General features: G+C 39.4%; 1 protein-coding gene across 2 annotated transcripts in view; it reads right to left on the bottom strand.

Annotated features, from left to right (window-relative positions):
- The window catches only part of LOC129006337 (cytochrome P450 2C19), a 134,364-nt gene that overhangs the window by 11,925 nt on the left and 105,083 nt on the right, over positions 1–17,356 (bottom strand). For both annotated transcript variants that reach the window (XM_063670003.1, XM_054435895.2), the window contains exons 6-7: positions 16,170–16,311; positions 83–270 (exon numbers count right to left, since the gene is read on the bottom strand). In XM_063670003.1, the coding sequence (XP_063526073.1) occupies positions 83–270; positions 16,170–16,311 (330 nt within the window). The remainder of the gene's footprint in view (positions 1–82; positions 271–16,169; positions 16,312–17,356) is intronic.

Genomic DNA, 17,356 nt, shown 5'->3' with positions numbered 1-17,356 from the left:
GGGATGGTAGAGGATAAGAATCATACTGTGAATTTGAGGAATAAAAGAACATGGAGTTGCAGTGTAGGAGAAACAAACTTACCTTGGGAATGAGGTAGTTTCTGAACTTAACGTCACAGGTCACTGCATGGGGCAGGTTGGTGGGGATGAGGTCAATGTATCTCTGGACCTCATGTACCACAGCATCTGTGTAGGGCATGTGGCCCCTGTCCTGCATGCAGGGGCTCCGGTTTCTGCCAACAACACGTTCAATCTCTTCCTGGACTTTAGCTGACAAGACACAAGCAAGAACTGATGGAAAAGGAGAAAAATGGCACATTTGTTGTAGCAATTCAGGGGCACATGAATCATGATGAAGGTATCCAAACATCATTATAAATTTAAATTATAGTGCTGGAAGTATGTGTAACTTAAAGAGAGGACTGTTACAGATGCACAAATGTGCAACTGAGCCTTAAGCTAGGCATTAAGAAAAATCTGTACACATATATGCAGAGAAAATTATTATCAATAAAGGAAGACAGGAAGAAATGAAAGAAGGAAGAGAAGTCCACAAAACAACCAGAAAACAAACAACAAAAAGGCAGAAGTAAGTCCTTACTTAATAATAACACTGAATGTAAATGGACTAAAATCTCCAATCAAAAGACAAACTGACTAGATGAAGAAACAAGACCTATTAATCTGTTGCCTAAAAAAAGAAAAAAAAAACACTTCACTTAAAAAGACACACATAGACTGAAAATAAAGGAATGGAATGAGACAGTACATTCCAAAGGAAACAAAAAGAGGAGGAGTTATTATATTTAAAGCAGACAAGATAGATTTCAAGACAAAAACTGTAAGAAGAGACAAAAAATATGACAATTGGTGATAAAGCAGTCAGCTTGGCAAGAAGATGGAACGATTTTAAGTATATATGCAACCAACAATGGAGCACTGAGATATACAAAAGAAACGTAATTAGAACTAGAGAGAGATAGGCCCCAATACAATCATAGCTGGAGACTTCAACACCCCACTTCAGCATTGGACAGGTCATCCAGATAGAAAATCAACAAGGAGACATTGAACTTCATCTGCACTATAGACCAAATGGATCTGATAGATATTTGCAGAATATTTCACCCAACTGCTACAGATACACATTCTTTTCCACAGCACATGGATTGCTATCAAGAATTGACCAGATGTTAGGTCACAGGACAAGTCTTAAGACACTCAAAGAAACTGAAATAATATCAAGCATCTTCTCTGACCACCAAGTAATAAAACCAGCCATCAATAACACAAAGAATTTTGGAAACTACACAAATAAATGGAAATTAAACAATATGCTCATGAATGGCCAGTGGGTCCATGAAGAGATTAAAAAGGAAATTCAAAAATTTCTTGAAACAAATGATAATGGAAACACAACATACCAAAACCTAGGGGCTACAGCAAAACCAGTACTAAGAGGAAAGTTTATAGCTCTAAGAGCTTACATCAAAAATGGAGAAAATTTTCAAATAAACAATCTAATGATGAATCCTAAAGAACTAGATAAGCAAGAGCAAATGAAAACCAAAGGGCAACCCCCTTTGGGTCCCCTCCCTTTGTATGGGAGCTCTGTTTTCACTCTATTAAATCGGTTGCAACTGCACTCTTCTGGTCTGTGTTTGTTACGGCTGGAGCTGAGCTTTCACTCACCGTCCACTACTGCTGCATCCATCGAAAACCCACTGCAGACTTCCATCCCCCCAGATCTGGCAGGGTGTCCACTGGGCTTCTGATCCAGTGAGGTGCCCATTGCCATTCTCGATAGGGCTAAAGGCTTGCCATTGTTCCTGCATGGCTAAGTGCCTGGGTTCGTCCTAATCAAGCTGAACACTAGTTGCCAGGTTCCACGGTTCTCTTCCATGACCCACAGCTTTTAATAGAGCTATAACACTCACTGCATGGCCCAAGATTCCATTCCTTGGAATTCATGAGGCCAAGAACCCCAGGTCAGAGAACATGAAGCTTACCACCATCTTGGAAGTGGCCCGCCACCATCTTGGAAGTGGCTCACTACCATCTTGGGAGCTCTGTGAGCAAGGACCCCCTGGTAACATTTTGGTGACCATGAAGGGACGTCCAAAGTGGTAATATTGGACCACTTTCACTAGCTGTTCTGTCCTATCCTTCCTTAGAACTGGAGGAAAATACCAAGCACCTGTCAGCCAGTTAAAAATGATTAGCGTGGCCCCTGGACTTAAGACTCAGGTGTGAGGTTATCTGGGGAAGGGCTTTCTAACAACCAACCCTTCTATTGGGGAGGTTGGTCTGCCTGGAGCCAGCTTCCACTTCCAACTTTCTTGGGGAAGCTGAGGGCTGACTAGAGGCAGAAATCTGTTGTCCCAAACTCCCAGCAGTAGCCAGTTGAGATCATGGCGCAGCCAGAGGTCTCTACTCAGCAGTCACCCATGCGTGTGCCCCTACCTTTCCTTCTGACTCATACCTCCTGGGTCCTGACCAAAACTTTCTTAAAAGTGTAGCCCCAAACTTCTCCTTACCTCTGAATCTACTTCCTCTGATCCCTGCCTCCTAGGTACTAATGTTTCAGACTTTCATTTCCTCTAGCAAGTTGTATCTCTAAAGGGATCTAAGGAGGCTCTACGCTGCATCCTTAGGCACCTAGGCTATAAACCAGGGAGTCTTATCCCTGGTATTCCTCCTGATTTAGGTATACAGCTCTCAACATGGGCAGTTACATGGGACCCATTCCCCACCACGCTTGCCAGGGCCCCAAGTTTGTAATGGCTAAGAGAGAGAGATGGAGAGAGAGACAAAGAGGGAGTCAAAGAGAAAAAGAAAGAAAAAGATAGAAACAGTTAAAAAAAAAAAAAGTGTGCCCTATTCCTTTCAAAGCCAGGGTAAATTTAAAACCTGTAATTGGTAATTGCCACTTTGTTGTCAGTGTAAATAAGGGTGTAGTAAATCCTTAACCCAGTAACCTGGGATGGGCCAAATGCATTCAGTCAGTAGCAACAACTGCTTAACTAAAAGTAAAAAAGTAACTTTTAGAGGAAACCTCACTGTGAGCACACCTCACCAGTTCAGAGTTATTCTAAGTCAAAAAAAAAAAAAAAGCAAAAAGGTAGCTCATTAACTCAAAAATCTTAATGTATGGGGCTATTATGTTAGAAAAAGGTAATGTAACTCCAACCACTGATAATTGCCTTAACCCAGCAGATTTCCTAACAGGGGATTTAAATCTTAATTACCATACAACAGTCCAACCAGACATAGAAGGAACTCCCTTCAAGACAGGATGATAGATGGTTCCTCCCAGGTGATTGAGGAAAAAACCACAATAGATATTCAGTAATTGATACCGAGACTCTTGTGGAAGCAGTTAGAAAAATTGCCTAATAATTGGTCTCTTCAAATGTGCGAACTGTGTGCACTCAGCCAAGCCTTAAAGTACTTATAGAATCAAAAGACTATCTCAATCCTGACTCAACAGGTTCAATACACCCTCTCTGAAACAAATTTGCATAAGAACTGTTGTTTATGTGAAGGCATCTTGACGGGGCAGATGGGTTGTTAAGAAATACTCAGGAACCCAGCCAAGCTCTAGGACTCACCCCTGAGTGCAAAGACAATGTTAGGCATGCTTGTAAAGGATCACTAGAATCCAGCAGCCTGGACCCCTTTCTTTGTGGTCAAGAAAGGCAGGAAAAACAGGTGCAGGACTGCTACATTGGTAAGCATAAGTAATCCGATTAGCAGGGTCCATGGGTGGTTACACAGCCTGGAAAGGAACTCACCTCTGAGTGCAAAGGCAATGTTGGCACGCTGGTAAATAACCACTAGAATCCAGCAGCCCGGGCCCCTTTCTTTGTGGTCAAGAGAGGTGGGAAAACAGATGCAGGACTGCTACATCAGTGAGTGTAACTAATCCGATAAGCAGAGGTCCATGGGTGGTTATGCACTCTGGAAAGGAATAAGCATTAGGACCATAGAGTATGCTCTAGGACTAATGCTCATCGGAAAATGACTAGGGGTGCTGGCTTCCCTATGTTCTTTTTTCAGATGGGAAACATTTCCCCCAAGGCAAAAATACCCCTAAGATGTATGCTGGATAATTAGGACCAATTTGACCCTCAGACACTAAGAAAGAAATGACTTATATTCTTGTGCAGTACCGCCTGGCCACGATATCCTCTTAAAGGGGGAGAAACCTGGCCTCCTGAGGGAAGTATAAATTATAACACCATCTTACAGATAGACCTCTTTTGTAGGAAAAAGGCAAATGGAGTGAAGTGCCATATGTACAAACTTTCTTTTCATTAAGAGACAACTCGCAATTATGTAAAAAGTGTGATTTATGCCCTACAGGAAGCCCTCAGTCTACCTCCCTAACCCAGCATCTCCCCGACTCCTTCCCCAGCTAATAAGGACCCCCCTACAACCCAAACCATCCAAGAGGAGATAGATAAAGGGGTAAACAATGAACCCAAAGAGTGCCAATATTCCCCGATTATGCCTCCTCCAAACAGTGGGAGGAGGAGAATTCGGCCCAGCCAGAGTGCATGTACCTTTTTCTCTCTCAGACTTAAAGCAAATTAAAATAGACCTAGGTATTTTAGATCAGATAACCCTGATGGCTATATTGATGTTTTATAAGGGTTAGGGCAATCCTTTGATCTGACATGGAGAGATATAATGTTACTGCTAAATCAGACACTAACCCCAAATGAGAGAAGTGCCACCATATCTGCAGCCCGAGAGTTTGGCAATCTCTGGTATCTCGGTCAGGTCAATGATAGGATGACAACAGAGGAAAAAGAATGATTCCCCACAGGCCGGCAGGCAGTTCCTAGTGTAGACACTCACTGGGACACAGAATCAGAACATGGAGATTGGTGCCACAGACATTTGCTAACTTACATGCTAGAAGGACTAAGGAAAACTAGGAAGACTATGAATTATTCAATGATGTCCACTATAACACAGGGAAAGGAAGAAAATCCTACTGCCTTTCTGGAGAGACTAAGGGAGGCATTGAGGAAGCATACCGGGCAAGTGGACTTTGGAGGCTCTGGAAAAGGGAAAATTTGGGAAAATCAAATGCCTAATAGGGCTTGCTTCCAGTGCAGTCTACAAGGACACTTTAAAAAAGATTGTCCAGGTAGAAGTAAGCTGCCCCCTCGTCCATGCCCCTTATGTCAAGGGAATCCACTGGAAGAGCCACTGCCCCAGGGGATGAAGGTCCTCTGAGTTAGAAGCCACTAACCAGATGATCCAGCAGCAGGACTGAGGGTACCTGGGGCAAGTGCCAGCCCATGCCATCACCCTCACAGAGCCTCAGGTATGCTTGACCATTGAGGGCCAGGAGGTTAACTGTCTCCTGGACCCTGGTGTGACCTTCTCAGTCTTACTCTCCTGTCTTGGACAACTGTCCTCCAGATCTGTCACTATCCAAGGGTTCCTAGGACAGCCAGTTACTAGATACTTCTCCCAGTCACTAAGCTGTGACTGGGGAGCATTACTCTTTTCACATGCTTTTCTAATTATGCCTGAAAGCCCCACTCCCTTGTTAGGGAGAGACATTCTAGCAAAACCAGGGGCCATTATACACCTGAACATAGGAGAAGGAACACCCATTCGTTGTCCCCTGCTTGAGGAAGGAATTAATCCTAAAGTCTAGGCAACAGAAGGACAATATAGATGAGCAAAGAATGCCCTTCCTGTTCAAGTTAAACTAAAGGACTCCACTTCCTTTCCCTACCAAAGGCAGCACCCCCTCAGACCCGAGGCCCAACAAGGACTCCAAAAGATTGTTAAGGACCTAAAAGCCCAAGGCCTAGTAAAACCATGCAATAGCCCCTGCAATACTCCAATTTTAGGAATACAGAAACCCAATGGACAGTGGAGGTTAGTGCAAGATCTCAGGATTATCAGTGAGGCCATTGTCCCTCTATACCCAGCTGTACCCAGCCCTTATACTCTGCTTTTCCAAATACCAGAGGAAGCAGAGTGGTTTACAGTCCTGGACCTTAAGGATGACTTTTTCTGCATCCCTGTACATCCTGACTCTCAATTCTTGTTTGCCTTTGAAGATCTTTCAAACCCAACATCTCAAATCACCTGGACTGTTTTACCCCAAGGGTTCAAGGATATCCCCCATCTATTTGGCCAGGCATTAGCCCAAGACTTGAGTCAATTCTCATACCTGGACATTCTTGTCCTTCAGTACGTGGATGATTTACTTTCAGCTGCCTGTTCAGAAACCTCGTGCCATCAAGCCACCCAAGCGCTCTTAAATTTCCTCACTACCTGTGGCTGCAAGGTTTCCAAACCAAAGGCTCAGCACTGCTCACAGCAGGTTAAATACTTAGGGCTAAAATTATCCAAAGGCATCAGGGCCCTCAGTGAGGAATGTATCCAGCCTATACTGGCTTATCCTCATCCCAAAACCCTAAAGCAACTAAGAGGGTTCCTTGGCATAACAGGTTTCTGCTGAATATGGATTCCCAGGTATGGTGAAATAGCCAGACCATCATATACACTAATTAAGGAAACTCAGAAAGTCAATACCCATTTAGTAAGATGGACACCTGAAACAGAAGTGGCTTTCCAGGCCCTAAAGAAGGCTCTAACCCAAGCCTCAGTGTTAAGCTTGCCAACGGGGCAAGACTTTTCTTTATGTGTCACAGAAAAAACAGGAATAGCTCTAGGAGTCCTTACACAGGTCTGAGAGATGAGCTTGCAACCCGTGGCATACCTGAGTAAAGAAACTGATGTAGTGGCAAAGGGTTGGCCTCATGGTTTACAGGTAGTGGCAGCAGTAGCAGGCTTAGTATCTGAAGCAGTTAAAAGAATACAAGGAAGAGATCTTACTGTGTGGACATCCATGATGTGAATGGCATACTCACTGCTAAAGGAGACTTGTGGCTGTCAGACAACCATTTACTTAAATATCAGGCTCTATTACTTGAAGAGCCAGTGCTGCAACTGTGCACTTGTGCAACTCTTAACCCAGCCACATTTTTTCCAGACAATGAAGAAAAGATAGAACATAACTGACAACAAGTAATTGCTCAAACCTATGCCACTCGAGGGGACCTTTTAGAGATTCCCTTGACTGATCCTGACCTCCACTTGTATACTGATGAAAGTTCCTTTGTAGAAAAAGGACTTCAAAAAGCGAGGTACACAGTTGTCCGTGATAATGGAATACTTGAAAGTAATCTCACACCAGGAACTAGGGCTCAGCTGGCAGAACTAATAGCCCTCACTTGGGCACTAGAATTAGGAAAAGGAAAAAGGGTAAATATATATATATACAGACTCTAAGTATGCTTACCTAGTCCTCCATGCCCATGCAGCAATATGGAGAGAAAGGGAATTCCTAACTTCCAAAGGAACACCTACCAAACCTCAGGAAGCCATTAGGAGATTATTATTGGCTGTACAGAAACCTAAAGAGGTGGCAGTCTTACACTGCTGGGGTCATCAGAAAGGAAAGGAAAGGAAAATAGAAGGGAACCGCCAGGCAGATATTGAGGTCAAAAGAGCTGCAAGGCAGAACCCTCCACTAGAAATGCTTATAGAAGGACCCCTAGTATGGGGTAATCCCCTCTGGGAAACCAAGCCCCAATATTCAGCAGGAGAAATAGAATGGGTAACCTCATGAGGACATAGTTTTCTCCCCTCAGGATGGCTAGCCACCAAAAAAGGAAAATTACATTTGCCTGCAGCTAACCAATGGTAATTACTTAAAACCCTTCACCAGAACTTTCACTTAGGCATTGATAGCACCCATCAGATGGCCAAATTATTATTTACTGGACCAGGCCTTTTCAAAACTATCAAGCAGATAGTCAGGGCCTGTGAAGTGTGCCAAAGGCACTACGGGCCATACATTTCAATCCCTGTATCTTTAACCTCCTTGTTAGGTGTGTCTCTTCCAGAATTGAAGCTGCAAAACTACAAATCATTCTTCAAATGGAGCCCCAGATGCAGTCCATGACTAAGATCTACTGCTGACCCTTGGACCAGCCTGCTAGCTCATGTTCCAATGATAATGACATTGAAGGCACCTCTCCCGAGGAAATCTCAACTGCATCACCCCTACTACACCCCAATTCAGCAGGAAGCAGTTAGAGCAGTTGTCGGCCAACCTCCCCAAGAGCACTTGGGTTTTCCTGTTGAGAGGCGGGACTTAGAGACAGGACTAGCTGGATTTCCTAGCTGACTAAGAATCCCTAAGCCTACCTGGGAAGGTGACCACTTCCACCTTTAAACACAGGGCTTGCAACTTAGCTCGCACATGACCAATCAGATAGTAAGGAGAGCTCACTAAAATGCTAATTAGGCAACAACAGGAGGTAAAGAAATAGCCAATCATCTGCTGCCTGAGAGCACAGTGGGAGGGACAATGATTGGGATATAAACCCAGGCATTTGAGCCAGCAATGGCAACCCCCTTTGGGTCCCCTCCCTTTGTTTTGGAGCTCTGTTTCAGCCTATTAAATCTTGCAACTGCACAAAAAAAATAAAAAAGAAAAAAGAAAGAAAACCAAAATTAGTAGAACAAAAGAAATAGTAAAGATCAGAGCAGAAATAAATGAAATTTAAATGAAGACAACAAAACAAAATATCAATTCAACAAAAAGTTGCTTCTTTGAGAAATTAAACAAAACTGACAAGTTTTTAGCCAGACTAAGAAAAAAAAAGAAGATTCAAATAAATAAAAACAAAAATAAAAAAGGAAGCAATACAACTGATACTGCAGAAATTCAAAGAATAATTAGTGGTTACTATGAGCAACTATATGCCAATAAATTGGAAAATCTAGAAGAAATGGACAAATCCCTAGACATATATGACCCATTGAGATTGAACCAGGAAGAAATCCAAAACCTGAACATGCAATGACCAGTGCCAAGATCAAACCTGTAATAAAAATTATCCCAATAAGGAAAACCCCAAGACTGGATGGCTTCACTGCTGAATTTTACCAAACATTTAAAGAAGAACTAATACCAACCCTACTCAAACTATTCCAAAAAGTAAAGGAAAAGAGAATACTTCCAAACTCATTCTATGAAGCGAGTATTACCCTGATACCAAAATCAGAATAAGACACATCAAAAAAAGAAAACTACAGGCCAATACACCTGATGAATACTGACGCAAAAATCCTCAACAAAATACTAGGAAACTACATTCAACAATACAATAGACAGATCATTCACAATGACCAAGTGGGATTTATCTCTGGGATGCAAGGATGGTTCAACATGTGGAAATCAAGCAGTGTGATACATCATATCAACAGAATGAAGGATAAAAACCATATGATCATTTCAGTTGATGCCGAAAAATTATTTGATAAAATTCAACATCCCTTCATGATAAAAATTCATTAAAAGCACTTGAGATAGAAGGAACATACCTCAACATAAAACAAAGCTATATGACAGACCTACTACTAGTACCATACTGAATGGGGAAAACTGAAAGCCTTTTCTCTAAGATCAGGAACATGACAAGGATGTCCACTGTTGCCATTGTTATTCTTCATACTACTGGATGACCTAGCAAGAGCAATCAGACAAGAGAAAGATATAAAGGCTATCCACATTGGAAAGGAAGAAGTCAAAATATTCTTGTGTGCAGATGATATAACCTTATACTAGGAAAAACCTAAAGATTCCACAAGATAATTACTAGAACTGATGAACAAATTCTGTGAAGTTGAAGGATACAAACTCAACATAAAAATCAGTAGTGTTGATATATGCCAACAGTGAACAATGAGAAAAAGAAATTTAAAATGCAATCCCATTTAAAATAGCCATATATAAAATAAAATACCTAGGAATTAATTTAACCAAAGAACCAAAAGATCTCTATAAAGAAAACTATAAAGCACTGAGGAAAGAAGTTTAAGAGATCACAACAAATGGAAAAATATTTCATGTTCATGGATTGGAAAAATCAATATTATTAAAATGTCCATACTATCAAAACAATCTACAGATTCAATAAAATCCCCATCAAATTGCAAATGACATTCTTCACAGAAATAGAAAAAAAATCTTTAAAATTGATAAGGGTCCACAAAAGACCCAGAATAGTCAAAACTATCATAAGCAAAAAAACAAAACTGGAGGAATCACATTATCTCACTTAAAATTATACTACACAGATATGCTAAAAAAAACAGCATGGTACTGACATAAAAACAGACACATAGACCAATGGAACAGAATAGAGAATCCAGAAACAATTTCACATACCTAGCATGAACTCATTCTTGACAAAGGTGCTGACATGATTTGGCTGTGTCCCCACCCCAAATCTCATCTTGAATTGTAATAATCCCCACACCTCAAGGGCAAGGCCACGTGGGGATAATTGAAACATGGAGTGGTTTCCCCCATACTGTTCTCATGGTAGTGAATAAGTCTCACAAGATCTGATGGTTTTATAAATGGGACTTCCCCTGCAAAGATCTCTGCCTGCCACCATGTAAGATGTGACTTTTCTCCTCATTTGTCTTCCACCATGATTTTGAGGTATCCCCAGCCATGTGGAACTGTAAGTCCATTAAATGTCTTTCCCTTATAAATTACCCGGTCTTGTGCATGGCTTTATCAGAAGCATGAGAACAGACTAACACAGGTACCAAGAATGTACACCAGGGGAAAGACCGTCTCTTCAATAGATTGTGCTGGGATAATTTAATATCCTACACAGAGGGATGAACCTGGACTCATATCTCTTGCCACATACAAAAATCAACTCAAAATGGATGAAAAACTTAAATATGAGACCTCAAACTGTGAAACTACTATAGGAAAATACTAGAAAACATCTCCAGGACATTGGTCTAGGCAAAAATTTCTTAAGCAATACCCCACAAGCACAGGCATTCAAACATGGACAAATGGGATCATATCAAGTTAAAAAGCTTCTGCACAGCAAAAGATACCATCCACAAAGGGAAGAGACAATCTACAGAATGGAGAAAACTATTTGCAAACTACTCATCTGACAAGATATTAATAACCAGAATATATAAGGAACTTAAGTAATTCTATAGAAAAAAATCCAATCCAAAAGTGGGCAGAAGATTTGAATAGACATTTCTCAAAAGAAGACATATTAATTGTTAACAGGCATACAAAAAGGTGGTCAACACCACTGATCATCAGAGAAATGTAAATCAAAACTACAATGAGATGTCACCTCACTCCAGTTAAAATGGCTTATATTCAAAAGACAGGCAATAACAAATGCTAGTGAGGATGTGGAGATAAGTGGACCCTTGTACAATGCTGGAGGGAATGTAAATTAGTATGGCCACTATGGAGAGCTGTTTGAATGTTCCTCAAAAAACTAAAAATATATAGTAAGTTTTTCTAAAAAAAAAAATAAATAAAACTACCAACAACCCTACTACTGGGTATATACCCAAAAGAAAGGAAATAAGTATATCAAAGAGACATCTGCACTCTTACGTTTGTTGCAGCACTGTTTACAATGGCTAAGACTTTGAAACAACCTAAATATCCATCAACAGACTAATGGATAAAGAAAATGTAGTACATATACACAATGGAGTTCTATTCAGCCATAAAAAATAATGAGATTCAGTCATTTGCAACAACATGACTGGAAATGGAGAGAATTACGTTAAGTGAAATAAGCCAGGCACAGAAAAACAAACATAGCATGTTCTCACTTATTTGTGGGATCTAAAATAAAAAGAATTTAACTAATGGACACAAAGTGTAGAAGGATGGCTACCAGATACTTGAAAGCGTAGTGGGGGGTGAGAAGGGAAGTGGGGATCAATAAGAACTACTATTTGATAAGTGTGACTATAGTCAATAATAACTTAATTGTATATTTTAAAATAACTTAAAGAGTGTAATTGAATGGTTTTGTAACTCAAAGAATAAATGCTTGAGGGCACAGATAACCCCTTCTCCACGACATGCTTATTTCACACTGCATGCCTGTATCAAAACATCTCCTGCACCCCACAAACATATTAATATATACCTACTATGTACCCATAAATATAAAACATAAAAAAGGTAAAAAGATAAATCTGTATGTACATATACATTAGTATATATAAGTAATACAAATAAAAATAATGAAATGTTTGAAAACATAAAGTAAGCATAAACTTAGTCATGAAATTTCTGTGTTGGAAAAAAACAGGAATTAATTTATATCAAAATAACACATTTAAACATTAAATTATACTAACAGATTTATGCATATATATAACTGTGTATTTGTGCATCTGTACTTGTGTGTGTGAGTCTGCAATTTGCAATGGTATTCTCTTCATTCTCACAGTTTCCAGATCTACCATTTTGAACATTCTAGCAGCTTCTTCTGAAAATACATTCACATTTCTAAATAGAGACCTTGTTTCTATTTTTTACTTATCTTTTTGTAGATTATATTTAATAATTTTTTATTATGAGACAAGAAAATTTTAATCTCCATTTTCACCTCATATTTGAACACACCCTCAGATAGACACACTCATTTTTCCACACTGCTTTTTCCAGAATATATTTAGATGTCAATTTTTATGATATCCGTATTCATTGCTTATATCATTCTGACTACATAAATTTGGTTCTCTGGTAAGACAGCTACGATTATACTTTATTTTTAGGGCTTTGTTAAACTTAACCACGTCTCTTTATTTCTATTTGTAATTTTCTGTTTCCCAAGTTAGAATTACTTACAAATGTTCAGGCAGATGTTTGAAACTCCTTTTTTAGTTATTGGAAACTCTCATAAAATCTGTCACATCTCTTGTTCTTGCCGTCTCCTCTCACTTCTGAATTATCCACCAGGTCCATTCTGAAGTAGTTGTTTTCTAGGCCTGGTGCTAGGCAGCCTCCCTGACACTCTCACCTACGTGAGGTCTCCAGATTGCTGGAGCTCAGGACTTTCTCTAACTAGGTTTCAGGCATTTGAATGAAGCACATTCTCCAATATTTTTCTGAGAAAGGGACAATAGAAGGTAAAATTTTTGCAAATGTGCAAGTCTGAATACACCCTATTTCTATTAATATGCTAAATAATATTGATAGTTCCTCTTGAGAATTCTGAATCCTAATTCTCTCAATATGACCTGGTATATCTCTGAAAGTTTTTGTGATTTTCCCTTTAATTCTGGTGTCCTGAAATTCCATGACCCTGTGTCTAGCAGTGTATGATTTCATTTCATTCACTCTGTTAGACATTGAAGAAAATTTTCTGTTAAGATGGCAAAAGAAAAATGTCATTTCTCTAGATCAGTTCCCTTTCTGTAGGATAAAGCTAGCTGCTGAATTTTAGGAAGCAAGATGAATAAAAGAGCTTTAAGTCTCTGAACTGAAGGTGTGGACCCTTACTAAATCTGCCTTTCTAGCCTACACTTCATGTCTTTTCTGGCACTGCCCTTTGTCCCTGAGTACAGGGCTTCTTAAACTCATTTCTTTAGAGAGTAAGCCTCCTTTTTCTTATGGGAGAAAATTAGTTACTTCATGAAAAGAGTTGTGTAGGAAACCTAGGCAGAGAGAGCCTCCTTTTTCAACCTCATTCTCTACCATCTTTGACCCTTGGTACTTCCAAATACTAATATTGAGGGGATTTAAGGGACACTGATTAATTTTCCTCCTTGATAAATTTTCCTCTTCTGACTTTTTGGTTACAAGTTTATCCTCTCTGTACAGATTTATTATCCTCCATTTGCTCTCTGTGTTTTAGAAATTTGTTAAAGCTTTATTGACTATTTTCTGTACTCTACCTAACTTAAAGGGCTCAAACGCTAATATCCCAAACCTATAAAAAACTAAAACAAATTAACAAGCAAAAAACAAAAAAAAAATTATAAATGGTCAAAGCACATGAACAGACACTTCTCAAAAGATGACATACAAGCAGCCAACAAACAGATGAAAAAATGTTCAACATCACTAATCATCAGAGAAATCAAAATCAAAATCACAAGGAGGTACTATCCCACACCAGTCAGAATGGCAATTATTAATATTAGAAAATCCAAAAACATGAGATGCTGGTGAGGTTGCAGACAAAAGGAAATGCTTTTACACTGCTGGTGGGTATGAAAACTAGTTCAGTCACTGTGGAAAGCAGTTTGGATATTTCTGAAAGAACTTAAAATAGAACTTTAGTTGACCCAGCAATCCAAGTATTGAGTATATGCCCCCCCAAAAAAAATCATTCTATCAAAAAGACTTACACACCAATATGTTCACTGTAGTGCTATTCACAATAGCAAAAAAAATGGAATCAACTTAAGTGCCCATCAACAGTAGACTGTATAAGTAAAATGTGGTAAATATACACTGATATGGTTAGGTTGTGTCCCCACTCAAATCTCATCTTGGACTTTAGCTCCCATAATTCCCACATGTCATGGGAGGGACTCAATGGGACATAATTTAATCATGGGGGCATGGTGTTCCCATGCTGTTCTTGTGATAGTACATAAGTCTCTATCAGAGACTTATTGTGAGGCCTTTCCAGTCATGTGGAATTGAGAGTCCATTAAATCTCTTTCCTTTATGAATTACCCAGCCTCAGGTATGTCTTTATTAGCAGCATGAGAACAGACTAGTATATACACCATGGAATACTACACAGCCATAAAAAAGAACAAAAATCATGTCCTTTGCAGCACTATAGATGAAGCAGGAGGCCATTATCCTAAGCAATCTAATACAAGAACAGAAAGCCAAATACCACATGTTCTCACTTATAAATGGGAGGTAAACATTGAATACACATGAACCTAAAGATGGGAACAATAGACACTGAGGATCACTACATAGGGGAGGGAGAGAAGGGATGTGGGTTGGAGAACCATTTGTTGGGTACTATGCTTACTGTCAGTGTGATGAAATAGTTGGGACCCCAAGCCTCAGTGTTACACAACTTACCCATGTAACAAATCTGTATTTGTACCATTTAATCTATAAAAAAAAAGTTGAAAAAATATTCTAGAATGTTATAGGTTAGTAATTGTTCAAAAAAAGGCCTAATTCTTATTTGGAATTAGGTTATTGTCATTAAATGGGGGATACTGACACAGGGGAAAAAAGAATATTTATTATCTGCAGCACAACCAAAATTCTTTAAAAGTAAATTTCTAAAGTAAAGTTGTTCATAAATGATAAAATTATTGACCCCCCCACAAAATTCTTATTTTATCCAACACCAGTTTCACGGAAACTGTCTCAGGTACATCTTCTGCCTAAATGGAACATTCTTTAGGTACCTCTTTTAGTAAACAGAATCAATTTTCTCATGAATCTAACTTTTTAGAATTCTTATCAGACTAGGAATTTTTTCAGGCAGCCTCACTACATTTCTAGGATTACCATTTATCCTTCAATAAGAAGAGTTTCCATTTTCCCTACTCCAGCATTTGAACCTGAAATTTTGAGAATGAGAAAAGTTATCTTTAACAATACACTTGCTGTTCAAAATGGCCTTTTAATAATAAAGCCAACATGTAATCCCAGGCCAACTTATGTTGTCTCTTTCTGCCATAAGTCACTGTCGATGAAATCCAGACACACTGGGCCAGAGCTCTATTGCTTTTGAAACTGCCATGCTGTTTTCATTTCTCTCAGTTATCTTCCTCTACTGTGCAAATATGTCCCTTTTTTCTTTTCTTTTTCTTTTCCTTTTTTTTCTTTTCTGAGACAGGGTCCCACTCTGTCACCCAGGCTAGAGTGCAGTGGCACAATCTTGGCTCACTGCAACCTCCACCACCCGGGTTGAAGCGATTCCCATGCCTCAGCCCCCAAGTAGCTGGGATTACAGTGGTGTGCCACCATGCCTGGCTATGTTTTGTATTTTTAGTAGAGATGGGGCTTGGCCATATTGGCCAAGCTGGTCTTGAACTCCTAGCCTCAATGATCCACCCACCTAGGCCTCCCAAAGGGCTGGGATTACAAGCATGAGCCACTGCACCAGGCCAGGATATTCCATTTTAATCACACCGTTAAATTGGGACAGATTACAGCTGCGGGCGCAGAAATTTAAATAATGAAACTTCTCTAAGAGAAACAGGAAGGAGAACACTAGCAGCACCTTCCCAACATCTTTTCTAAAACTCAATTAACTCATCCTCTGTGATCATACCTGTGACCTCTGGGTGCTTCAGCAGGAGAAGGAGAGCATATCTCAGGGTTGTGCTTGTCGTCTCTGTCCCAGCTCCAAGTAAGTCGGCTGCAGTGATTACCAAGTTTTCAATAGTGAACTCAGACTGTTGGTTTTGCTTTTCCTAGGAATGATTTGATGCAATTATCTGACAAATTATTAAACAGCATATTTGATGACAGTAAATTCAAAATTACTCACATTGTATACTTACCAACATAGAAACTGTAAAGTATAGTACTAGAAAAAAATATTGTATGGTGTAGTGGATGCTGTAGACGAACTGGCCCAAACTTTATTTCCTACCCCCTTATTCCATGCTTGCTTAAAAGTTCCATTTGTCAGACTCTGCAGTTAGCTGACTCACACAGCATGTTTTTTGGCAAAAAAAAAATATAAGCAGAAGATCTCTAGGTGCACTTCTTCTATTTCCTCTTTCATACTCAAAACACAAATGTGAAGATATAAAGACATTATCTGTTAAAGTTATTATTACCTGTAGACAACCACAACTTAAATTAATAAAAATAGGTAAATTAGGGCCATATCATTAGATACTATGAGCCTGAATCAAGAGTCTGCAATTATCTTCTTCTGTCAGAAAGGTACATGGACTCAATATTGCCTGAAGATTCATTATAAAGTTGAAATTTTGTAAAAACAAATATGAAAAAAGCAACATGACAGTAAAACCTAGAATAAATTATAGAGAAAGAGAATGAGTTTACAATGACAAGATGGGCCCACACTATTGTAATCTATGTGGGAGGCAACAGACAACTTGTTCTAGAATGCAAGTAGTGCAGGAATAAATAAAAATATACAAAGTGAAGAGAAAGGACAATGATGAAGATGGAGAATAAGGACATTAATTGCCCACAGGGAATAAAGGAGAGAGTAAGAGTAAGGCATACGCCAAGGCTCAGAGACTGGAGTTCTCATAATTTGGAAGTTCAGAGAGTGAAAGCAATGGGTGAGGAATACTTAGTTTGAATTAGGACTGGGGTGTTGATATGATGCAGAATTGACAACAATAAGGGGAAAGTTTTGAATACTGAGTACAAGAGATCATCAATATACAAAAACATATTACTTTATAGTAAGTCCTTAGGCCAGCAATAAATTAATGATGCTTTTAGAGTCTCCAAGTTACCTGTGTCATGTTAAAT

The sequence above is a fragment of the Pongo pygmaeus genome, chromosome 8 (assembly GCF_028885625.2).
Source record: "Pongo pygmaeus isolate AG05252 chromosome 8, NHGRI_mPonPyg2-v2.0_pri, whole genome shotgun sequence".
Taxonomy (NCBI): domain Eukaryota; kingdom Metazoa; phylum Chordata; class Mammalia; order Primates; family Hominidae; genus Pongo; species Pongo pygmaeus.
The sequence above is the reverse complement of the archived record's forward strand: the minus strand, read 5'-3'. Positions and strand labels throughout refer to the sequence as shown.